The sequence below is a fragment of the Prionailurus bengalensis genome, chromosome E1, assembly GCF_016509475.1.
Source record: "Prionailurus bengalensis isolate Pbe53 chromosome E1, Fcat_Pben_1.1_paternal_pri, whole genome shotgun sequence".
NCBI lineage: Eukaryota > Metazoa > Chordata > Mammalia > Carnivora > Felidae > Prionailurus > Prionailurus bengalensis.
In genome coordinates this window covers 15,818,516-15,843,664 of record NC_057347.1, presented here as the reverse complement: position 1 = coordinate 15,843,664, position 25,149 = coordinate 15,818,516, and the positions used below count along the sequence as shown (strand labels likewise).

At 51.0% G+C, this 25,149-nt stretch overlaps 1 protein-coding gene across 1 annotated transcript in view; it reads left to right on the top strand.

The window, feature by feature from the left end:
• NXN (nucleoredoxin) overlaps positions 1 to 24,884 on the top strand; it is a 159,437-nt gene extending 134,553 nt beyond the window's left edge. The window contains exons 6-8 of the mRNA XM_043585517.1: positions 18,539 to 18,718; positions 20,270 to 20,394; positions 23,277 to 24,884. Coding sequence (XP_043441452.1) covers positions 18,539 to 18,718; positions 20,270 to 20,394; positions 23,277 to 23,459 — 488 coding nt within the window. The 3' untranslated portion in view covers positions 23,460 to 24,884. The remainder of the gene's footprint in view (positions 1 to 18,538; positions 18,719 to 20,269; positions 20,395 to 23,276) is intronic.
• The last annotated feature ends 265 nt before the right edge of the window (positions 24,885 to 25,149 follow it).

The following is a 25,149-nucleotide window of genomic DNA, read 5'->3' as shown; positions in this document are numbered from 1 at the left end:
TCTGAGATCTCAGTGCTACTTGTGTTATAGGGAGTGAAGAAAGAAAAAAAAAAAAAAAAAAGACAAAATTTAGCCACAAATTCCACAGCTAAGGAGAACTCATCAGGTTCTTTTTAAGCTTTTTCTTCACCATTTAGAGAAAGCATATGGCTCTGTTGGGAGCTAAAGTTTCCAAATAATTAAAATTTAATTTCAAATCAGTGCTTCTGCATTTCATATGTGCCTAAGAGTCCTCTAGGGACCTTGTGAAAATACAGACTCAGATTTCCTGGGTCTGGGTGGGGTGGGGCTGATAGTCTGCATTTCTAGCAAGCCCCCAAGTGACACTGATGCTGGTGGCCCAGGGATCCCACTTTGGGTATTTATTTTTATTTTTAGAGAGAGAGGACACGTTAACAAGCTGGGGAGAGGCAGAGAGAGGAGAGAGAATCCCAAGCAGGCTCCAAGCTATCAGTGTGGAGCCCAACATGGGGCTCCATCCCATGACCATGTAATCATAATCTGAGCTGAAATCAAAACTTGGATGCTCAAAAAAAAAAGTCGGACACTCAACCGAGCCAGCCAGGCATCCCATGGAGGCTCATGTCTCCTATTAATAAGAAAAGATGAAAGGAGCTCCCTTTCCAAACAAAAGCTGAGTGATAATAACATTGTTTACTAGTCCAGAAGTGAAGGGACCAAGTTGAATAACTTAAAAGAAGATGCCAAAGCTTTTTCCTTCCAGCACTGTGTTTGCACAGAGACTTACAACATGAGTGCCTAGACGTAGGAGCAGTATCTGTTGAGATGAGTATCAGGAATGACCTTTGGCCAGTGGTACTGAGCAGAGCATTAAATTGCCACTTTGTGAGGATAAGTAAAACTTCAGGTCTCTCAATTCATTTATTCGTTCCTTCAACCACTGTTTACTGAGGGCTGTATTCTTCCAGATGTTGTGTTCTTCCAGACATGGGGGATACAATCTTGAGTAAAAATGGACCCAGTCCTGCGGCGCCTGGGCAGCTCAGTTGGTTAAGCGTCCGACTGTAGCTCGGATCATGTTCTCGTGGTTCATGGGTTCAAGCCCCACGTTGGCCTCTGTTGACAGCTCAGAGCCTGGAACCTGCTTCGGACTCTGTGTCTCCCTCTCTCTCTGCCCCTCTCCTGCTCACTGTCTGTCTCTCTCTCTTAAAAATAAACACTTAAAAATGAATGAATGAATAAATAAATAAATAAATACATACACCTTCTTGCTTTTAGGATTCAAATCTTTACTCCAAAGGTAATTCTGTGTATTACTTAAAGGAGATGTGACCATCTTATTGTCATTGTACAGTGGGAGATGGGTGCAACCAGCCAGTGCGAGTGTTCCTCAGCCTCAGTTCTGGGGCTGTGACTAGAAGGTCTTGGAGGGACTCCAGGTGAGCCCCATTGGTAGGCTGACTAGTTCCAGGTCTTTCCTTAGCATTACCTAGACTTTGCTGCCCTTCAGTGCCCATGTCTACATGCAGCCGTGCCCCACTCCTTCTGAGGACCACAGATTTCTCATCTTGGTCCTTGCAGCAATACTGGGACATTCCTGAGTTTTCTCTCTTCCCTATTCCCCTTACACACCGGCAGGTGTCTTTGATGTCTGTCTTCCTCTAACTCCTCCAATCATGTTCTAGCTTCTCCTGTCCCTCTCTCCCAGCTTCATGTCTGTGTGCATATATGTATTCATGCACAAATGAGTCACATAAGATGTGACTCTGTGTCACATGGTTGGGCCTTGGAACATACTGTCACTGATGACTGGGAGGCATCTTACATGTACATACCAAAAAGAATGTCAGCTGTCCTACCTCCACTAGGCATGGGGCCTCTTGGATCTTTGGGACATTGTTTCCTGTTTCTTGTCTTATTCTACCCTCACTGATACCACCACTCTAGTCTAGGCCACCAACAACCTAGTCCTGTCCCTACTTCCTACTGCGGAGTGACCTTGAGCTAGTTACTTAACCTGTCTCTCTCTCTTTTTTTTTAAGTTTATTTATTTTGGAGAGAGAGAGAGCATGAGCAGTGGAGGGGCAGAAAGAGAGGGGGAGAGAGGATCCCAAGCAGGCTGCACTGTCAGCACAGAGCACGACATGGGGCTTAAACTCATGAACTGTGAGATCATGACCTGGACTGAGAGCAAAAGTCGGATGCTTAACCAACTGAGCCACCCGGGCACCCCACTTATCCTCTTTTCTCAGTAAAATTGGGAGGCTTCAGTGTTGGGTACAGAATAGGCATTTAATAAGCATTTAACTGATTAACTTGGGGAGAAAAGGAGGAAATTTCATTTTACAATAAAAAGGTAACTTTTGGATGTCAAAAAGCTTAAACAAAGGCAACCAACAATATTAATAACATGTATGGCAAATAACCATAGGAAAAGATCTTTTATAGGAAAAGATGTCTCCTTAGACACTAGTAAAAAAGAATTTAGTCAAAAAAATGTATAAGATATGAGGTAGGCAATTCATCTAGTACATTGATATGATATAATCATATTTTCATGACATGGAAAATATTCAGCATACTTCCATGATTTACAAATGAAAACACTGAATTTGTATCTATCTCATTTGCAAAGAAGTCCCACCACCCCCACCATCTCCACCAAAAGATAACCCCCAGTGTAGGGAAGAGATCAGACTGCTAGTAGAAATGTAAATCAGGACAACCTTTCAGGAGAGCAATTGGCAATATACATCAAAAGCCTTTAAAAATCTACTAAACCTTTAATTTAGAAATCCCACTTGTGGAATTTCTGCTTAGGAAATTATCCTATAGTACCCAGCAGAAGCTGAGCTTCTCCTGAGCAAGTGGTGGATTTTTGTTTTTGTTTTTTTCTTTCACCTTTTATACATGTTGAATTTCATTGTGGACATCCCACCCCCCCCGGCTTTTTTTTTTTTTTTTTTGCTTTAGCCTCTGGAAAACCCAGAGCTGAATTTGTAACCACCTTTAGCAACTTTGCAAAGCTCACCTCTTTTGTTGCATGCCCTTGACCTTGGGTTCGTTTGCTCTTCCTTCCCTGTTTTCACTTCCAGAAGGTATTTTCCTCTGTTTTTGTTGTATTATATCATGTGCTTTTTAAGCAGCCTCTGATCCTTATTGGAAGAAAGGGAGAGTAGATTTAAATGCATAGGAATCTCTTTCTTGAGCTCCCGCTAGCAACCAAGCCTGTGGACTGAACTCAGGTGGGAAATAAGAAACGAGAAGAGTAGCCCAGTGCTGCCCTTGAGTGGACAGGAGGAGATTTACATTAGGAAATACCTAGAGAGCAGAGTATGACGATGTCTTGAGGACCTACAAAGTGTTGGTCCAGTCGGTGCCATTTTGTTCATAGAAGTCTCCATAGAAGACTGACACTTGTCCCAGAGGGCAGAGCAGGTGCTGGGCCTCACTTGGCTGCTCTGCTCCACCACGGGGCCACTTCACACAGAGGCACCTTTCTTCCCGAGCGTGTGCCATCAATGAGCAGAATCTTTTCTCTCCGAGGTAGGGAGCTGCACTTTCCTGGATGTGGGGGCCAGCATGATGTAGGTATTCCTAATGGTCAGTGCTAAGGCTGTAGGGTCACTTGAAGCTAATAATTACCAAAAGATGGTCTATATCATGCATAGGTAGTTTGAGGTGGCCGTCTGTGCCCCCTGTCTCTGCTCTGTGAGGTACTTGGCACAGAACAGAGACCTCATAAGGAAAGATCACAAGCTCTGCAAGATTCAACACAAGTTTTGGACACACTCCTAGGGCTGGAGGGTGCCCTGTAAAATGTTGGGTAGGGCACAAAAAAATTAAATTGATCATTTTCTGTCTGCCTTCAGATAGCAAAGAAGGGAACTCTTGGATTCCCCAGTTGTCAGCCTATAAATATTACATATTTACACCTATAAATAAACCTATAAATGAATATTACAGACGTAAGAGCCGCAGTTGTTAGGCGTGGCTTAGACAGCCAGAAAGTGGCTGACCATGACTGAGGAGGAAGAGAAGGGGGAGTTCTCAGAGACGCACTGGTTTGGTTTCATCTCTTAAGGCCCAGGCGGCGTGGGGATGAGAAGTACACATGTGGTTGCGACTTCCAGGAGCCCTCAGTTGAGGACCACAAAGCTGACCTGGAGAGGCCCTGTGGCCAGGCAAGCAGAGGCCGTCCAGCCACAGTGAAAGAATGTGAGATTCAGGCTGAACCCAGTGCCAGCCAGCCAGCGTCCTCTGCATTGGGCCAGCCCCACTGCTCCCCATCTGCTGGCTCCATGGCATACGGTCCCTGCCATCTGTGCTAGTCTCTCTTCAGGGAGGACCTGCCTGCTCTCCCAGCTCCCACCTCCTGCTTCCTTACTCTCAGGTTTATAGTCTCCCTGGCACGGGGTTTGTGCTGACTGCTTCCTTGACCACTTAGGACTCACTCCTGCAGGCATCCTGGCAGGCATTGCCTGCTGACCTTGATCTGCCTGCCTCCAGCCCTGTCAAGCCAGACATGCACTAAAGCACAGTGAAGTTAGAGTGTAGAGAGCAGCACAGGATCCTTCTCAAGGTAGCATCTCATGAAGAGCCATGCAATGGACTAATCTGAGTCCAGGTGAGACTCTGGCTTGGAGCTGTTGAACCAGGAGGGCTTTATTGAAGAGGTGGCTCTGGAGGATGGGATTTAGATAGGGAGTGTCTGGGGCAAAGGCCAGAGTGGGATACTGTAGTGTATTGTAGGGCAGAGTGTGCAATAAGGTCAACGGTGCCACATCTTAGAGGGCCTTGAGCACCATGCCGAGGTCCTTGAACTTGTGATCAATGCAATAGTGATACTTAATCTAGACCAGAAGAGAAATCCCAGAGGCAGATTGTCCGCTGATATTTCTGATGGACACATTGAGTGCCCACCGTGACCAGCCTCACACTGGGCTTCAGGCCTACCTATGACGAGAGGGAGGCTGCTCCCTCAGGCTCTGGGACAGGTGGCCCAGGTGGCTTCTGCAGCCCAGTGCCCAGCTCCCTGCCTCTGCCTCCCTCTAGCCTCACAAGGTCACTTAGTGTCTTCTGCTTCATGGCATTATGGGGGTTCCATGTGCATTAGAAGGTCTGGTTTCTGTTAGAGGCACATGTTGTTAGTAAGTTCTTGTGTAGCGTTTCGTAACGATCTTACCAGTCAGCGATACTGTGCTTACAAGTACACATATACCTGAAGAGGTGTCGTGGGTTCAGTTCTAGACCACCATAATAAAGCATAGTCTCAGTAAAGCCAAATTAATTTTTTGGTTTTTCATTGCCTATAAAAGTTATGTTTACACTACATTGTAGTCATTTAAATATTTATTTGTGAGAGAGAGAGAGCACGAACAGAAGAGGGACAGAGAGAGAGGGGGACAGAGGATCTGAAGCAGGCTCCGTGCTGACAGGACAGAGCCTGATACAGGACTCAAACTCACGAACCATGAGATCATGACCTGAGCCAAAGTTGGACACTCAATGGACTGAGCCACCCAGGCCTCCCTACAGTGTAGTCTTTTTATTGAGTGTTTATTATGTGCTAAATATGGTTCCATTTTCATATGTATTAAGTCAGTTAATCCTCACCATGTGATCAACACCATGTGATAAAATTGTTAGCCTGTTAAGTGTGCAGTAGCATTATGTCTAAAAAATGACATACATACCTTAATCAAAAAATAATTTGTTGCCAGAAAATGCCAGCCATCATCTGAGCTTTCAACGAGTTGTAATCACTGATCACAGATCACCATAACAAGTGTAATAATGATGAAAAAGCTTAAAATATTGCAAGAATTCCTGAAATGTTGACAGAGAGACATGAAATGAGCAAATGTTGTTGGAAAAATGGTGCCAGTGAGGGTGCCTAGGTGGCTCAGTCGGTTAAGCGTCCGACTTCAGCTTAGGTCGTGATCTCACAGTTTCTGAGTTTGAGCCCCACATCAGGTTCTGTGCTGACAGCTCAGAGCCTGGATCCGCTTCGGATTCAGTGTCTCCCTCTCCCTTTGCTCCTCCCCTGCTCATGCTCTGTCTCTCTCTCTCGCAAAAAAATAAATAGTAAACATTAAAAAAAAGGTTTTTTTAATGGCGCACCAATGGCCTTGCTTGAACAGGATTGCCACAAACCTTCAATTTATAAACACACACACACACACACACACACACACACACACACACACACACACATTATCTCTGAGGTGCGGTAAAGTGACGTGAAATAAAACGAGGTGTGCCTGTGCAGATGAATTTTCGTATCAAACTGCCTCTGACTACCCAACCAGAAGGTAGAAAAGCACATGGCCTGTTCTGGGGGTGGAGGGTGGCGGTTGCAGGGAACAGCATCGCACAGGCTGGAACAGAGCAGAGTGATGAGGGTGTGGAGCAGGGGCTGGCCCCAGACTCCCCTGGTGACCACGAGCTGAGCTCCGGCGCCTTCCCCTTCCTCCCTGTTGGTGTCGCACAGCGCAGTCTCTCCTGAGGTCCCTGTTCCTTCCTCTCTGCCATGAAATACCTCTTTTATGTCAGCAGGTGCATCACTTAGAATGTCTGGGCATCTCCTCCATCGCCTTTCTTCTTTCTTGTTAGAAGAAATACCAGCTGGGCTTTCTGAGATTCTGCCTTTGTTCTTCTAGAGTCTTGCTTTTGCCTCTTGCAGTTTTCCTTCTCTTTCTTACCTCCTTGTCTCTCTTTCTCTATTAGCTCCTTGCCATCCACTTCACGGAATGCTCGGGTCTCTCTTAGCTGTAAATGCTGCTGGCTCGGGCTGCTCAGGCTGCCATAATGCCCACGATGGCTTAACTAGCCGACATTGGTTTCTCACAGTGCTGGAGATTCGATTCCAAGTGACAGCTTGATTTTTGGCTTGTAGATGGCCACCCTCTTGCTGGGTCCTCACATGATGGAGAGAAAGCTCCGGTGTCTCTTCTCTTCTTATAAGGACACTAGCCCTATCCAATCAGGGCCCCATCCTTATGACCTCATTTAACCTTTATCACCTCCTCACAGGCCCCATCCCCAGGTTAGGGCTTCAAATATGAATTTGGGGGTAACACATTCAGTCCCAAACAGCTACCATTCCTCTTTTTCTGGAACATCAAAATTCTCAAGAAAAAAAAACGTAAAATAAGATGAGTTAAAAAAATTCTCAAGCCATTTCCTTGGCTTCTACCACGTGACCTGCCTCGTGCTACAAGGGCCACCAGCATGGTAAGGTCGTGGCCCCTGCCCTCATGGAGCTCAGAGAGTCTGCTTCACCTCTTGTTCTTCTGGCCCCATTACTGAGCTGCCACTGGCCTCTCAGGTCACCGGCACCTCCTGGTCATGTTTTATTTAATAAATAGTAGTCATGTGCATGTCATATGCCAGGTGTTTGCTGATGAACTAAAAAAAAAAAAATGTCTCTGACCTCATGGAGCTTACATTCTGGCAGAAAGAGATAGGCAGTAAACATAATTTTTAAAATCAAAGTGGGGGCACCTGGGTGGCTCAGTCAGTGAAGCATCTGACTCTTGATTTTGGCTCAGGTCATGATCTCAAGCTGTGAGATCCAGTCCCGTGTTGGTCTCCGTGCTGGGTGTGGAGCCTGCTTAAGATTCTGTCTCTCCCTCTGCTCCTCTCCCACTGGCGTGCACTCATGCATGCTCTCAAAAAAATAATAAAGTGTGTGGTGTATTGAGTTATGAGAACTATAGATTAAAAGTAGAGCAAGGTAAAGGAATTGGGAGGACAAGGGTGGGTCACAGTTTCAAATACGGTGGTCAGGATCAACTCCATGGAGAAGGTGATGAGAAAATTAACCTTGTGGTTCTCTGAGAGAGAAAACTATCCCAGGCAGAGGGAACAGCCAGTGCGAAGGCTCTGGGGCAGAAGTATGCCTGACGTGTTTATGGAACAGTGAGGCCAGTGTAGCTGGAACAGAATGAGCAAGGGGAATTTGGGGGTGCTTAGACTAGAGAGGGTTCCATAAGGACCTTTGTTAATAGGACTTTGGCTTTCACACTGAGTGAAGTGGGCCAGCAAGGGTGGGGGGTGTTGGGCAGAGGAGTCCCATAATCTAATGGTAGGGTCCCTCTGGTTGTTGTGCCGAGAAGCAGGGAGAGCCATTGGGACGTTGTTGTAGTCATCCAGGGACAAAATGGTGGTGCTCCGGGAGGGATAGTAGCAACAGGAGTGGCAAGATGTGGCTGGTTCTGTAGAGAGGTTGATGGTAGAGTCTTAGAATTTGCTGACAGACTCGATGTGGAGGGTGAGAGTAAAGGAAGAGTCAAAGACAGCTCCACGGCTTCCTGCCCAAGCAGCTGAGGGAAGGCGTCCCCATCAGCAGAGCTGGGAAAGCCTTGTGTGTTGGATGCGGGGCATGTGGACAGCAGCGATATGGAATTCAGTTGAACAGTAGTTTAATTCTGACCATGTTGAGTTTGACCGAGTGGTGGTGTAGATGCAGCAGTCTGGAATTGGGAGGGAGGTGGGCCTTGAGATATAAATGTGACATTTTCTTTTTTGTTTTTAATTTTTTTTCCTAATGTTTATTTATTTTTGAGAGAGAGACAGAGACAGAGTGCAAGCAGGGGAGCGGCAGAGAGAGGGAGACACAGAATCCAAAGCAGGCTCCAGGCTCTGAGCTGTCAGCACAGAGCCTCACACGGGGCTCAAACTCATGAACCGTGAAATCATGACCTGAGTTGAAGTCAGACAGTTAACCTACTGAGCCACCCAGATGCCCCTAAATGTGGCCTTTTCCACTTGATCTGTGGTTACATTGCAAGCCTAAAATCGGATGAGGCCACACAGGAGTGAGTCAGGTTATTTGCAGTCTACTGACCTCCCCATTCTCCTCTTGCTTCATTTGCTTTGTTTTCAGACACTTTGGGCTACCCCTAAAATCCTTTCTTCTCTCCTTTCACATCACCCCCACTCCTGGCTGTTTCCTGCCCCACTGTCTCTTGGATTTCTCCTCCACCATGTCCTCTGAGGGGTCCTGTCTAGGGCTCTTCTCCCTGTGTTCTCAGGGTTCCTTTATACCTAGCACGCCTCCTTTCCTCTGCTCCACCTCGTCCTCCTCTGCCCCGGTGTGCTGTATGCGTCAACATGGCAGAGCAGCTCCAAGTGAACCTTCCAGAAGATCTACTCTCATAGTAATGTTCATCCCCCGCCGAGAAGCCCTCATGGCTGTGGTTCTCCACAGTCTGGTCTCAACCACCTTTCCAGCCCTACTTCTTCCTGCTCCCCTATCCACACCGTCCTCCCCCACCCCTGCCATCTCTCATGGCCTCCCTCCCCAGCCCTCCATCACCATTCTGCACATCCTCCCCATCCTCCCAGCTCAAATGCTGCCTCCCCAGTGCCTTCCCTCATGGAGCAAACCTCCCTCTTCCGAACTCCTGTGCTTGTGTGATCTCTTGTCATGCGTCACGTTCCCATGTGTAGTTCCACAGGCGGACTCTCTTCTCGGGTATCAGCTGCTCCTTTAGGACAAGGAGTGGGGACATGTAGGTTCCAAACCTGGAGTTCTTTTCCTTTCTTCCCTACCTTCCTCCTCCCTCTTCCCTCCTTTCTTTCCTTTCTGGTTCATTCAGGCTTTTCTTCAGCAATCATTTCTTGGACATCTGCTGTGGCTTTGAGCCAGATCCTGAGGCAACGGTGACTGGTACCTGTCCGGCAGCTGGGCTGGAGACACAGGGAACACCATGTTCCTTACAGGGATGCTCTGTCCCCACGCTCCTCAATACACCAGGGATAGTCTCCAACTTTGAAGCCCTTGTGGTTCCCGCCCCTGGTTTGGTATCACTGCTGATGGCCTCTCTCAAGTCTTGGAAGCGGGCAGCTCCTTGCCAGGCTGTACCATCCCCTAGCTGGATTTCGCTTCTGTTTTGCATCTGAGGATATTTAAATGCCACCAGTCTAACTCTGCTACCTTTGAACTTGAAGGAATTGTCTATTCTTTTATACTCACCGTAGCATCACAGAACTCTGAAAATTATTTTTGATTGAACTCTATTTCTGAGTCTTGTGTGACTCTGTGGTTACAACTTCCAAAGTCATTCAACAGGTGTATTTACATGTATGTCTGTATTTTCTGAGCTGTTTTTACTTACAACACTTCTTTAAAAAACAAACCAAAAAAAGATTTTAACTTTTTAAAAAAAAATTTTTTTTTCAACGTTTATTTATTTTTGGGACAGAGAGAGACAGAGCATGAACGGGCGAGGGGCAGAGAGAGAGGGAGACACAGAATCGGAAACAGGCTCCAGGCTCCGAGGCATCAGCCCAGAGCCTGACGCGGGGCTCGAACTCACGGAGCGCGAGATCATGACCTGGCTGAAGTCGGATGCTTAACCGACTGAGCCACCCAGGCGCCCCAAAAGATTTTACTTTTAAGTAATCTCTCCATCCAACATGGGGCTCAAACTCACAACCCTGAGGTCAAGAGTTGCATACTCCACCAATTGAGGCAACTAGGCGCCCCTACTCACAACACTTCTGATACCAAATGTGTGTGAGTGTTTCCCTCTCCCCAACACCAACCTCCTGGGTTCTCTGGGTGTCCTGCAAGTTGACTGAATTCTGACACCATTGACCTGGAGTTAGTGGCAGATCCCACGAGTCAAGGGCTCAGTCCCACCAAAATCCCCACACTTCAGACATTAATATCGTAAGTGCAGGCGTCCTATACTTCTGACCAACTGGCCATAAATCAGGGGTTCCCATGACCCCCTCCTTGGGTTTAGTCCTTTGCTAGAATGTCCTACAGAACTCAGGAAAACAGTTGATTTACTATCATCAGTCTATTGTAACAGATGCAGCTCTGGAAGAGTCGGATGGAACTGATGCATAGGTATATGGGAAGGGGCACAGAGCCCCCATGTCCTCAAGGCACACCACCCTCCCAGCACCCCCATGGATTCAGCCCTCCCCCCCAGATCTCTCTGACCCCACCAATTAGTGGTCTTTATGGAGATTTCATTACACAGATACAATCAATTAAATCATTGACCATTGTTTTTTTTATGTTTATTTATTTTGAGAGAGCACACATGCATGCATGAGTCGGGGAGGGGCAGAGAAAGAGGGAGAGAGAGAATCCCAAGCAGGCTCCACACTGTCAGCGAAGAGCCCGATATGGGACTCAAACTCATGAACTGTGAGATCATGACCTGAGCTCAAACCAAGAGTCCCGGACGCTTAACTGACTGAGCCATCCAGGCACCCCCCTTGACCATTATTGATTAGCTCAACCTCCAACCTTCTCCCTTCCCCAGAGGTCAGGGGGTCCATCTGGAAGTTGCAACCTTCTCATCAGGCCTTTCTGGCAACCAGCCCCCACCTTCTGAAGTTATGTAAGGGCTCCCCCACCATTGGTCAACTCCTTACACACAACATACTTGTCACTCCCACATTTCAAGGGCCTCAGAAGCTCCTGTCGCAGGCTCTGAGACCAAATGTTGTAAGACCAAATATCGCGACAAAGAATGTCCCTCTCACCCCTGCCACTGAGGAAATTACAAGGGTTTTAGGAGCTTGGTGTCAGGAACTGGGGATGAAGGCCACATATGTATTTCTTATATTACAGTATCATCGTGTGCACACACTCCAGACATACACAGGGGCAGTAGAGAGGTCCTGCTGTTTTGAGTATCCAGTCTTCGGTGAATCCTGCAAGGCTGTGTGTGGGAGAGTTCGTGCTCCCCGCCTGACTCTCTGTGTGCCCTGGGCTGGGTGTCTCCCCCGGAAGCGTTCTGAAGGTGCTTTCACAGAGCAGTGCCAGGTACATTCCCCTGCCCACCCCCAAGGTGAGCCACCTCCACCTGGCCTGGTCTGTGCCTTAGAGCGAGTGAGTAACTTGATCTTGACGGTCACTTTGTGTATTGAGGCACGTGAGGACAGAGCTCCCCTGTGTTATCCTGACAGACTCGGATGAAAGTGGGTAATGCGGAAAGAACCCGGGGTCCTCTGGGCATCCTGCAAGCTGGACTTACAGCATCTGTGGATTGCGAGCCCCACCCAGTAGTGCACTGAAGGAGGCCTTGTTGAGGTGCCCGCCCGTCCAGGCGGCCATGCGAGAGTCTGGATCTTGAGGTCGTCGCAGAGCCTGCCGCAGGCCTTGATGAGCCTGGCCAGGCCGAAAGTCGCGCCGCTGCGGGCGGCTGGTCACTGGCTCCCTCTAGGCTCTGGACTGAGCCCAGGCTGTGTTAACCAGCGGGCTTCACCAGGCCACCCGGGCTCACCGAGGCCCTGACACTTGGCCTCATCTGTTTCCTTCGTCTCAGGGGAGTAGCCAGGTTACGCCGAGCCCTAGGCCTCCCTACCCCAACTGCTTTATGCAGACTGGGGAATTTGGAGCCCTATAAATGGTTTTAAATGCCTTTCTAAGGAAAGGGTTTAGACATACTTGGCAAAAGGCAAATCCCATTAGCAATTGTCTAACTAATCCGGGCTGTCAGGGAACACCGTGTTCTTTGCAGGGAGGCTTAGCGCCCCTTCTCTCCTGGGTTGGGGGGCCCTAGTGTTTTGTTCCTCCTCTCCTCCCCTGGCCCCAACCTCTGGGGAGGGCAGACAGCCTAAGGTCTGTGTAGGGCCCTGAGTGGACAGACGGACAGATGTAGGCCCTGCCTCTGGGAAAACAGCCCCCGAGGTGGATGGTGCCTTCAGTCCAGCTGCTGGGGGGGCAGAGGGGAGGAGGGGGCAGCAGCAGCATGAGGGCTACTTGCTGCAGGATTGTGGCTTATGTGGCTTTTCTGTCACCCTCTTTCCCTGCTCATCTTTCTGTTTCTGTTCCCCTTTCCCTCCTTCCTGTTCCATTTCCTGCCATTCTCTTCTCTCTTTCCCTAACTTTGCCCTCTTCCCCGCCCCTTTCAAAACATGAATTTGAGGCAGAACCTATTTATTGTATAGAAACGGGGGGCTCCTAGGGTGGCTCAGTCGGTTAAGCATCCAACTTTGGCTCAGGTCATGCACTCTCGGTTCATGGGTTCGAGCCCCGTGTCAGTTCTGTGCTGACGGCTCAGAACCTGAAGTCCGCTTCGGATTCTGTGTCTCCCTCTCTCTCTGCCCCTCCCTGGCTCACATGCTGGCTGTCTCTCTCTCTCTCTCTCTCTCTCTCTCTCTCTCAAAAATAAATAATAATAAATATATTTTTTAAAATTGTTATATGTAGAAACAAAGCATTTGGAGATTGTGTTTTTCAATCATTAGAGTGTGAGGGGCCAATGCTGGTGTTTTTAATAGATCTCAGGAATGAAAGGGCTGGCCCTGCGGGCCTGGGGAGGTCAGGCCACGCACTGCCGTGGGACCTCCTGAGCAGCGCCATTCTGTTTGTCTTGTTTAATTTGGAGAACATACAAAAAGAAAAAGCAGACAGGAAAAAAAAAAAATAGTAACAAGCACCCAGCGTGGCCACCACCTAGAACTGAGATTTTTGCTTCTGGTATTTAAAATAGAGATAAATGGGAGCATTAATACAGACCAAGGGGAGACTCCCCCTCACTCCTGTGCAGGGCTGTTCTCTTTCCTTTTCCCCTGGGGGAAATGCTACCATGCACTTCGTGTGTATCTTCATAATTGGTTTTCATATCCTTACAGCATATGTATGAATCCATGAATAATATATGGTCATGCTGGGTGTGTTTTTTAGAAGCATGTTTAAGTGCTGACATGCTGTAATATCGTTCTGTAACTTGCTTTTCTCACTAAACATTATGCTTTCAAGATTTGTCCTTGTTGATATTTATATCTGATTCACTTCTCTTCGGTGCTGAAAAGGGTTTCACTGTACAACTGGACCACGGTTTACACAGTCGTTACCCTGTTTGATGGACACTTGCTTGTGTCTGGTTTCTGTGTATTGTAGGAATGCTGCCACAAACGTCTCTGTGCCTCTGACACAGACACGTGCCCAAGTGGCTTTTGGGCTTGCTGGCCAAGTGCAAGTAGGCTAGACCCGTCCTCGCACCCTCCCTTGGGATTCTAAGTGTTTTTTTTTTTCTTTAATGTTTATTTATTTTTGAGAGAGACACAGAGAATGAGGAGAAGGCAGAGAGAGAGAGAGAGGATCCCAAGCAGGCTCCACACCATCAGTGCAGAGCCCAAGATGGGGCTCGAACCCACAAACTCTGAGATCATGACCTGAGCCAAAACCAAGGGTTGGCCGTTTGACCAACTAAGCCGCCCAGGTGCCCTGGGATTCTCTGAGTTTTACCACCCAGACCAGCTGCCTTCTCCCTTCCATAGCTCTCCAGGCAAGGGTGGGTTTGGGGGGAGCCAGCAGGGAGTGCAGAGGGAGCTGTTGAAGGGAACCCGTAATTGATAAGGCCAAGGCGTTAGCCTGAGTTTGTTGCCCTGCCCGACTGCCCTCCGGTTTTTTTTTGGTTTGTATTTTAAGCTAATACACATTTATCATAACACCATCTAAGAAAACTCGAGTCTATATTGCTCTCACCCGCATTCCTGCCTTACTACACAATTGTTTTCACTGTTCCGACTCCCTTTTGGTCTCTGTCCACACGCACACATACTTATATGTAGCTGTAATCATACACACGGGACTGGGGATTCTCTACTTTCTATTTAATGACATGTTACAGTTTCCATCCTGCTGTAGTCGCCATGATGACCACTGTCGTGATCACCTATTTTGCCCTGCCCTGTACCCTCACCTGTTCCTCCTGCCTAAGGCTCTGCTTTTCCTTCCATTTCTCTTTCAGCTCCCAGCAATCTTTGCATGATGACTGCCAGCCCCCTCGGGTCATGTTGCCATCTAGAAGCAGAGACAGAAGGTCATTGGGGTTACAGCCCTGCCTAGCTTCTGTTCCACTGCCCCGGGCCCCCTCTGCCGCCTCCTTCAAAACCCCCTTTTTGCTCAGCAGAAAAGCAGCCAAACTAAATGTGGGACAGGCTCAGTACACATGTCTTTGAGATTGTTTTAAATACTCACAGAAAGGCTCCTTCCAGGAGGAAACCGTTTGGAGCAGGCCTTCGGGCCTTGGTCTTTGTTCTGTAGGTTTTGAGAGAGACTGTGCAGGGGGTTCTGGGGCACTGTTCGTGGTCCAGCCCAGTTCCCCAGGGCAGGGGGCTTGAGGCAGAAGCTCTCTCTAGGAGCGCTGGTGTGTGTTCCTCACCCAAAGGTTACGCTTGGCCTGGTGCAAGTAAATGAACACCAACCCCACGTGTGGTAGACGTCACACGGTTCCTAGGATGCTTGCTGCAGCGTGGACATTGTCTCTGTTTTCTGTTTCTTTAGTTAGCCTCCTCCGGCCAGCACAAGGTTTCTGTGTATCTCACAAGAGCAAGGCACCAGTCTTTTCTGTACCTGTGCCTTCTCATGAGCCACATAATCAACCTAGGATGACCACAAATAATAATAACAACGAGGGGCGCCTGGGTGGCTCAGTCAGTTAAGCGTCCGACTCTTGACTTCGGCTCGGGTCACGATCTCACGGTACATGAGTTGGAGCCCCACATTGGGCTCTGTGCTGGCAGTGCGGAGCCTGCTTGGGATTCTCTCCCTCTTTCTGTCTCTGTCTCTCTCCCTCTTGCTCTCTATGTCTCTCTCTCAAAATAAATTAAAAACTAAACTTAAAAAATTACTTTAAAAATAATGAACTTATTTATAAGAGGGGCTAATACTTCTGGAGTACTCATTGTAAAACGCTTTCAGCATTTTATACTTGTCATCTTGTTTGTTGCTCCCGACACCCACTGAGATAGGAGACTGTCTCTACCCCCTGTGGTGGCCATGGAAATGAGGCTCCAAGAAGTGAGGTGGGTGGCCTGGATCTGCCTTGGAATTCTCACCGTACTTTCCCCCAGCCACTCCAGCGCCCCCAGCTGGGGAACCAGAAGCTCAGGCAGAGATGACACGTGCTCCCTTTGCATTCCCTTCGGAGAAGCCCCTCACTGGTGCCGCCAAAGTTATTTTGCACAAAGGCATCGATTAGAAATGTTCCATTCCCTTTCAGTTTCCCGTTAGGGGCTTTGCCCTATTTTCTCCTTCTAAGTCTCTGCTTCCGGGAACCCGCTTCAGGGGAGCCGGGAATGTATGCTGTGGGGGAGGAAAGGGAAGAGATGATTTGCGGTCTCAGCCTCCTTCCCTGTGGCCTTGAGGAGGAAGAGGAGGGCGGCTGCTGGTGCAGAAAACTGGATGCCGGGGGCCTTCCCTTGCCTACCCGCGAGAGCCCCTGCTGGCAGTGGCCAGGTAGAAAAAGCAGCAGCTTTTGCAACAGGCAGACTGGAGGTCCTGTCCCAGTTTGGCCACTTGTGGCCGGATGACCTTAGGTAGGTAACTTGGCCGTCCGTGAAAAGAGGATTAATCGTGCCTCCCACAGCTGTCTATTATGGGAAGGAAGTGAAGTAGCATGGGCCATGCTAGTGCTGAGCAGATGTGCTAAGACAGCTCTCCCATTCTTCCTGCGGGTCACCCCTGGAGGGGAGCACACACACTTAAGGCTCTAGGGCCGGGCATGATGGCAGAGGGGCCTGGCCCAGTGCATGTGCCAGAAAGGGGCTTCTCTGGGTTTGCAGTCTGACTGTGGGCATTTTACCAAGCTGCTTTCTGTTGATGTACGACAGTCACACACACCTGGTTACCTTTGGCTCTTAGACGTGGGCTTTGGTGTCAAAGCACAAATACGAGTGGGGACTTTGCTTTTGTGTAGCTGCAGGCAAGGGGTGGGGAGAGCCAAGGCCCAGGGGTGCTGTTCCTTGGTGGAATCAGCTGAGGACCCCTGAGCAGCCAGACAGGGGCTCCATGTCCTTGCCCTGCTGGTCCCCACCAGTGAGGACTTCAGAGAGGCTACAGCCGTGGTAACCCAGAAGGCCCCTTAGAGTAGTCCCTTGGAGAAACTGAGGCACCAAACCAGGAACTGGGTTTCTTTGCCTTCAGATTTTACTTTTCTTCCCTTCTCTGTCCTCTGTGGCTGTCCGTCTTCAGAGACCAACTCAGCATCCTATGTCTGGGCTACAAACAGGCTGGCTGCTGTGTCTCATATTAGCAGTGGGCAGGCCCTGGTTTAACCCAACACTCCTAAATTGCCCAATGTCAGAACCACACCAACTCTGATTAAAGAACTTAGCCAAAGCATATTTGAGATGGGGCGTGGCGATGGGAGGCCCCCATCCCCATCGTGGCCCCCAGCCCCTTCAGGCTGCTGACTCAGGCCCAGCCCCATCCTCGGGGCTGGGGAACCCAGGCCCCTGGAGGCTAACATGCAGGTGTGAGGATGAGGCTGGAAACGCCCATAGGCTCTGTGTGACTCCCAACTCAGGAGGCCTGGACAGCTGATAGTGTCCTGAAAGCCCCCAGGAGCCCTGGCTGCATGCATTTGTGTGTGGTGTGGTGGGAACGGCAGTTCTCTGGAGCCCATTTCTCTCTGGACTTGTTCTCCAGCATGCCAAGCTACTTCTAATAGGTGTGAACATAATGGACTCACTTAAGTCCTTTTGAAGACAGGCCCTCCACTGCATGCCTGCTGCGCCAGCAGCCGCGCCGGGTAACAAAACACTAGGACCACATTCCGGGTCCCTCGCTGTCCCCACCCTCCCCCACAGAGAAGCAAAATGTCAGTGGAGCAAATTACTCACTGAATGCTTTGGAATCTATAAATATTAAATTGCTACGGCTTTCGCTGGCCATAGAAAATTAAAAAGCTCTGGTCAGCTCCAGAGGAGAGGTGGCTGGTTAGGAGGGGGTGAGGGGAGCGGCTGCCAGTAGTGGAGAGACAAGTGTCTCCAAAAGGGCTATGGGCTGCGGTTGGTAGGGGGTACCCTGGCTGGAGGAGAGGCAGCAGGGAATAGGGTACGCAGAGCAAGGAGGTGGAAATCCCAAATGCGAGTGTAACCCAGGATAGGTTTTTTTCCTGGTTTTTCTCTTGAGGCTTTATGGGCAGGGGGGTGGGGCATGCTGTTTGTGGAGGAGAGTTCTGTGTTGCATTTCTTACTCCAGCCCAGGACTCTAAAGTGGGGGTGGCAGCATTGCCGTCAGCATGCTCCCTCTAGGGACTGTCCCCCTCAGAACCTCCCCAGGCAGCAGGGCTGGAGATGGAGGTGGGGCCCCTGGCTCACTAGCAGCTGGCTGTCCCCTGTTCTGCTGTGGCCCCTGCCCCAGGCTCCTCCCCTCCTCCAGCCTCTGTGCTCACACTGGTGGGACTGCCAGCCTGTGTGTGGACTCCCCTTGCCTGGGTTGATTTGTGCTGGCCTATGTGGGCAGCAAGTACGCTGTGTGGGGGGGTGTTTTCACACCCTGCAGGTGGCAGGGGCGTCTCCTGCTTCTCTGGGATCTCTTTAGGATTTAGTTGAGTGCTTCTAAGTGCCAAGACCCTGTGCTGAGTTCCTTAAGTGCACGACCTCGCTGATCTTTACAAAGATGGGAAGGAGGGTGCCGCGGTCCATTTACCACATTGCAGTGGAGGACACTGAAGCCAGGGGGTGAAGTGAGTTGCCCGGTTTCTTGGACAAGTTGCGGGCAGACCCGAGGGAGTCCCGTGGCTGGTCAGTGGCTGAGCCTGGATTCTGTCCCAGCACTTCTGGACTCTCAAGTGAGCTCTCTCCCTCACAGGCATCCCCACCCTCATTGTGCTGGACCCACAGGGGGAAGTGATCACGCGGCAGGGGCGTGTGGAGGTGCTGAACGATGAGGACTGCAGGGAGTTCCCGTGGCACCCCAAACCCGTGCTGGAGCTCTCCGACTCCAATGCCGTGCAGCTCAACGAGGGCCCCTGCCTCGTCCTTTTTGTAGGTATGAAGCCCCAGCAGGAGCCCCAGGGTGGGCTGGACAAGACAGACCTCACGTGGGGGGTGTCCATCCTGCAGCTTCTTTCCATCCTGAACAATGCCAACAATGCGGAGCCTGGGCCTTTGTCTCTCCCGGCAGCCTTGCTTTTGACCCCAATGATTTATTCATGGCTCTGCCCCTGCAGGAGGGGCTTTGAGAGCTGCCGCTGTGCTTTCCTTCCTCGACTGCCAGCTGGGAAGAATAGGTCAGGCTGGAGCCCGGCCCCCCTCCAACAGACCCATTGTTGGGAGGAGGCAGGGCTGCGTGCACAGCAGCTGCAGGGGCTGGGCCCCCTTGGGCCGAGGCCCCCCACCCCAGCCTCAGGGCCTTGTCTCTGCGTGCCCCCCTCGGTGTCTTCTCTGTTCAGTGGGTGACTGCTCTGGGGGCCAGGGGGACACCAGAACATCCACTCCAGGCTCCCTGCAGCCCCGTGGGATGACCCTGGTTCCTTTTGCAAACAGAGCAGCTGCTGGCTAAGGGCTACCTCACCCTCTGCCTTGGGCTGTGTTGCTCAGCTCCAACTCCCCAAATAATCTGGGGTATGAGGGTCATGGCTAAGATGCCATTGGGGGGGCATATCCTACCCTGTGCTCTGGAAGTCTGGTATGGGAGCCAATCAGCAGACTCAAGGGGATTCTTAAACTGACTTGCAAGCTGACCCCTGTGCTTGAAGAACAGAGGCCTCCTGGGGAATCACTGTCCTTGGGGCTTTGCCGCCTACTGCCTGCTCCCACACCCACATCCTGGGGCCTCTGGGACACAGTTCTGAATTTAGGGACAGTTGCAGCTCACTGGCCATCTGAGAAGATATGAGAAGGTCCCAGAGAGATAAAGCGAGTTCCCAGCGTCACAGAGCTGATGAGATGTAGATCTAGAATAAGTCCTGCCAAGTCTAAAGGCTGAGGGCCCCTTGGGCAATGTGGCATTTCTAGGTGCAAATCCTGCTACCTGTCTCTCCTTCCCGCTTTGCCCCTAGGGGTGTTGTTCTTGCTCTTGCTCTGGGCTACAGGCTCCATCAAGAGTGAGCCCCAGGGCCCCTGTGTGTGGCTGCTCCCAAGCTGCTCTTTCCCTGGAGGCAAGAGGTGACTAAAGGGGGCTCCGGACATCTGGGCAGGCCCCCTCCCACACAGGCAGTCCATCCTCTCCCAGAAGAGTCCAGCTAGCCCTGAAGCTGGCATTCCAGGGCCTCAGGGGCACCCCACTGCCACCATCAGTCCTGCCACTTTTGATAGGAGGTCAGATCTGAGGTCATGCTGTGATTCTGTGATTGAGAGAAGAGCTACAAGGACCTCAGATCCTGGCTCAGGGGAAGTTCAGCGCGCAGTGGTGCGAATGCGCTGCAAACACACCCTCGTGCACCCAGGAGGGGAGGCCTGTGTCCCAAGGGACGTTTTGTTTCCATTCAGGGGCTTCCCCGGATGGGCATTTCGGGCCCAGGACCCAGCTCCCTCAGGGGACACCACTCCATCTGTTCCACAAACTAGTGCTTCTCGTGTCTCTCTTTCCCCATTACAGATTCTGAGGATGATGGGGAGTCCGAGGCAGCCAAGCAACTGATCCAGCCAATAGCCGAGAAGATCATTGCCAAGTACAAAGCCAAAGAGGAGGAGGCACCACTTCTGTTCTTTGTCGCGGGGGAGGTGAGTGCACTGGGGCCTGGGCCGTGGGCTGCTCGGCTGGCCAACTCTTAGAACATGAGCGATGCGGCCCTAGGGGATGTTCGAAGGGGCCCCGGGATCTGGGGTGAGGAGCCCACAGACAACCGTGGCATGAAAAGGTGTCATCCAGCATGGTCCCTGCTGCACCTTCCTCCCTTTCGTTGTTGCTCAGCAGCCTCAGAGCAGCAGGAGGCCCTCCAGGGACAGCGCTGCCTCTGGCAGTCTACTACCCAGGCCGCTAGCACGAGTGGCAGCCACAAAGATTGTAATCAGTCCCTCCGCCCTGACCTGCAAAGTGGGCTCTCCCCCATTGCAGGCATCCTGACTGGGGGCCTCGACTCGGATCTGCAGTTCCCCAGCCAGCCCAGGGAGGGTGCTCAGGTGGGAAACTGCTGCTGTCCCAGGCTCTTTTCGCCCAGGACCTGTCTGTCCCTTGAAAGCCTCCAGCTGGGATGGGCTGAGCGGAGGACTTTACACAGGGTGAGAAGGCCTCAGCCGGGTGCCTGTCCCACCCTGGTGCTTGAGCCTCCATCCTGCAGATGGGGGAAATCCCTGCAAGATGGCCGTAGTCCCCCCCGCAGGAGGCCAGTCCACGCATGCTCCGCCACCTCCTCCCTCCCCTCTCCCCCACCCAACCCCAGGCGCCGGCCGGAAGCTATTGACAGACACACTTTTTGAAGCCCCCTGCCCTCCTGCCACCCATCTGCATCCCCAGTTGGTCAGAGCCCAGCGCTCGTTTCATGCTGTGTTGTCTGGATCCCAGGAGAGGCAATGAGGCCAGACCCCCAACCACCACCCATTCATCACCTCCTCAACAGCCACCTCTCCTAAGCCCCACCGGGTCCCTCACAGGCAGCTCAAGTCACCCCGCTCTGCCGTGGGGCGGAGGGAACAAAACAGGTTCACAGGGTCCTGCCTTGGGGCTACACGAGCCCGCTCTACACAAAGCACAAATGGAAGCTGCTCTGAATTTATTGAACTCTAACCCCTTTCAGATGGCCGAGACAGAAAAGATGGGTGCAGGACAGCAGGGGCCGAGCCAGGGGCAGGGCTGGGGCTGGGGCTGGGGAGCTCCAGTAACTGCTTTAGAAATGTGGCTGAAAAGGCGCATTTGCGGGTTTTCTGTGTAGCAGGCACCAAGACAAGCACCACCGGCACCATCCCACTTGCTCCTCACCTCTCTGACTGGGGATGGGGTCATTACCATCTCACAGATGAGTGAGGCTTCGAGAGCACAGACCGCTCACGCCTCGTCCCTGTGCGAGCTGCTCTTAGACCCATTTTGCAGGGGACAAGACCTGGGCTCACAAAAATGACTTCTCAAAGTTGCACATTAAGTAGGTGGCACAGAGGACTGAACGTGAGGTCAGTGTGACTCCAGAGGCAGTGATGTCCCTCCTGCTGCCCACGTGGTCTGGCAGGTGGCCAGGCCCAGGCCTGGAGGGAAGGGTCTAGGACAGAGGAGGGTCTGACAGGGTCATCCACTGCTCCATCTTGCCACCTGGCCACCTCGTCCTTCCTGTGCCTTTCACCTGGGATCCTGACCTTGGCAGCTGTCTTAGTCCAGTTCTCGTCCTCATGCTCAGAAGCAAGGCTGTGTGGAAGGGGATGGTCCTGGGATGTGAGAACATCAAGCACTGACCAAGCACCTCTGAGCCAGGACTCCAGCCCTCTCCTGCTCCTCCTGGGGCTAAGGGTGTTTATCTTGATCCCCTCCACTCTGCCAGGTGGAGGTCATCCCTTCTGAAGCCTTAGTAGACATTGAATTCATCTCCCTGTGGTTTGCACAGAGGGAGAGGGGAGGGGATGCAGCATTGTGCTCAGCTGGCCAAGGCCTCCTAATGGGAATTCGATACACAGTATTTGTCCAGGTGTCTCCCCTCTGTCTATCATGAAGGTTGTTTATTAACCCACATGGAGGGCCTGAGCGGGTGAACAGTGCCAGAGGTGCTGAATCCCTCATCGCCATTGCTGGAAGTGCATGCCATTTCTGGGGTAGGGAGAAAAGACGATCACTAATCATCTTCCTAAAGATTTGCCCTTTGAGAATGGAATGGGTGTTTGTTTGTTTGTTTGTTTGTTTGTTTGTTTGTTTTGTCTCAGAAACCAGTGACCAGTAAATCTCATACCTCCTATTCGCCAGCGTTTAAGGCCAGGAATACCCCAGGCCCTTCCTCTGCAGGGTGACTTGGGTCGGGGTGGCTATGTAGAGTCCATTTCCTGTTCTCTACCAAATGGGGGTCGGGTGCATGAAAGGTAATCTCAAATGGTTGCTCCATTACAGGTCTGTCTCCTATCTTTGGGTTTCTAGGTTTGCCGTTCTACTTAATAAGGCAAATTCATCTGGACAATCACTGGGAATGTATGATAAATGCAGCCACCCATGTAAGCCTCAGGAAGTACTGCAGTAGCCCTGTCTTTTCTACTGGCTGTGCAGTTTCACCCCCAAAACCTCAGGGGTGGGGTGGGGACAGTGATCTGTTTCTGTTAAAGATGTTCCGGAGTTGAAGGTTGGCCAGGTTGGCCTCAGATATCCATAGTGGGGCCGCCAATAATTGAGAGGCAGTTGCAAAAGTAAGTGATCAAAAGACATCACATTTTTACAAAGCAGAGGGCATGTTAAAGTTGCTTTTGTGCTAATGAAGAAAGAGGACTTCTCTGGTGGTTTGGGGAGATGCAGAGAGGACTTTACAAAGCACCCTCCCCTCCCCCAGGCAGGGCAGAGTCCACTGCTCCCTGTTCTGAGAGCCCATCGTTTCCGGACGGCCGCCCGCTCCTCAGGACAATGGAGTGGCTGCGTTCTGGGGACTCTCTAGCCTCCTTCTTGAAAACGTACTGTTTTCTCTCCCTCTGGTGACTTCCAGGATGACATGACTGACTCCCTGCGAGACTACACCAACCTGCCCGAGGCGGCCCCTTTGCTCACCATTCTGGACATGTCAGCCCGGGCCAAGTACGTGATGGACGTGGAGGAGATCACCCCTGCCATTGTGGAGGCCTTTGTGAATGACTTCCTAGCAGAAAAGCTCAAACCAGAGCCCATCTAGTGGGGCTCCGGCCTCAGGAGACGTTATTTAAAACTCGGTCTTCTCCTCTTCCTCCTCCCCTTTCTTCCCTCCACCCTTGGACTTTTCCGGCGTGTCCTGAATCACACAACCCAAGTGTCCAACCTCTCTGTGGTGCCTTGTTTTCTGCATTAACTCCTCAGCTAGCACCCTAAGGTGCACATCCTCTCAGCAGCAGAAGAACCCACCATGTTTGGAGACTCGGCCTGGGATTCACAGGGCTGGCATAACCCGGCCAGAGCCAGGACTGCATCACACTCTCAGTCACTAGCTCTGGGAGCAGTGTTTGCCAGGCATTCTTCTGCCGAGCGAGCGTGAAGGGACAGTGCGCTGGTGCTCTGGCTCGGCCTCTGGTGTCAGCATGCACACGCAGGGCCCAGGACAGCTCAGTGACACACGTACATGCAGGTGGAGCAGGGAAAGGGCCGCAGCCTTGCTCGCCTCAGGTTAGAGCTGCTGGTGAGAACATCCCTTCCTAAGTGACTTCGTCTAGTGACTCTCCCTCTTGGTGTGAGGGAAAAACACCAGCTTGGCAGTCGGTTCTTGGGCCGGGGATTTCATGATCTCAAAGGAAGCTTGTGTTCTTTTCTGGTGAGAAAGAGTAGCTATGGTAATGATTCATGTAGTAATTGCTTACTCTGAGCTCCTACCATGTGATTTTTTCCTTACATCTTTTTTCCTTGATCTTACCTTCTCCAAGTTTCTGCCTTCTTGTACAAACAGCCTCTGCTGTCTTGGAATTTTGTTAATTCTTCCCCTCGGACATCTTCCCGAGAAGAGGCACCCAGCCCTGTGTTCTTGGAGGTGCCCCACCTCACCCAGCACAGACCTCTGACACTCGGCCCACTCTGCCGCGGTGCCTGTGACCACCTTTGGTTATCTCTGTCATCCCTCTTTTCTTTTCAAAGCAGAACTAAAAAGAGACAAGAAATTACCAGAAGCCTCGCTTTCTCCCTAAGAACCTGCAGAAAGAGCTGTATCCTAGGGTGGCAGTGTGAGCAGAGGGCATGTCAACTAAAAGTACGCTTTGGATCCACTTTGCTGAGCAAGCTCAGGTAGCTTGGGTCCCAGGAAACAAAAGTAACAACTGCTGTGTCCTTGGGACTTGGGGTGGGGGCTTTACCTAGGGAGTCACAGGATTTGGGCCTATCTCAACCAGGTGTTAGGGTCTTCCACCTGATGGCAGGCCTCCCCCTCGTCTCCGCTGACAGCATTCTGTCAGCCAAGACCACTGATTTAGAAAACCCAGCCCCCGGTCAGCTATTGACACCATTGCCCCTTGCTGAATTGGACTGTTGCTTTGTAGTTCAGAGGTACAAGGTTAGCTGGTAATTAGACAGTTACTTGATGTCACAGCCTGAAATGCAATCACCTAGTAAGAAATAAAGCAGGCATCTCTGGACATTATCGACTTGGCCTTTCCTGTGGTTAATAACAAAAATCTTTTTGCTTGTGGTGCTGGGCCCTGGGGGGTCGGGGGTGGGGGGAGACACACAAGATCTTCTTGACTTTCATTGGATTCCTAGTAGCTATGTTTCAGAATTTTTCAGAGCAGAAACTAACTAACGTGGTCATCTGCCAGATCCTTCTGAGGCCAGGGAGCTCCTTTGGGTTAGTGCATCCGACATCCCTGCTGGAGCTCTGGCTGGCATCTCTCCTGGTTCCACTTGCC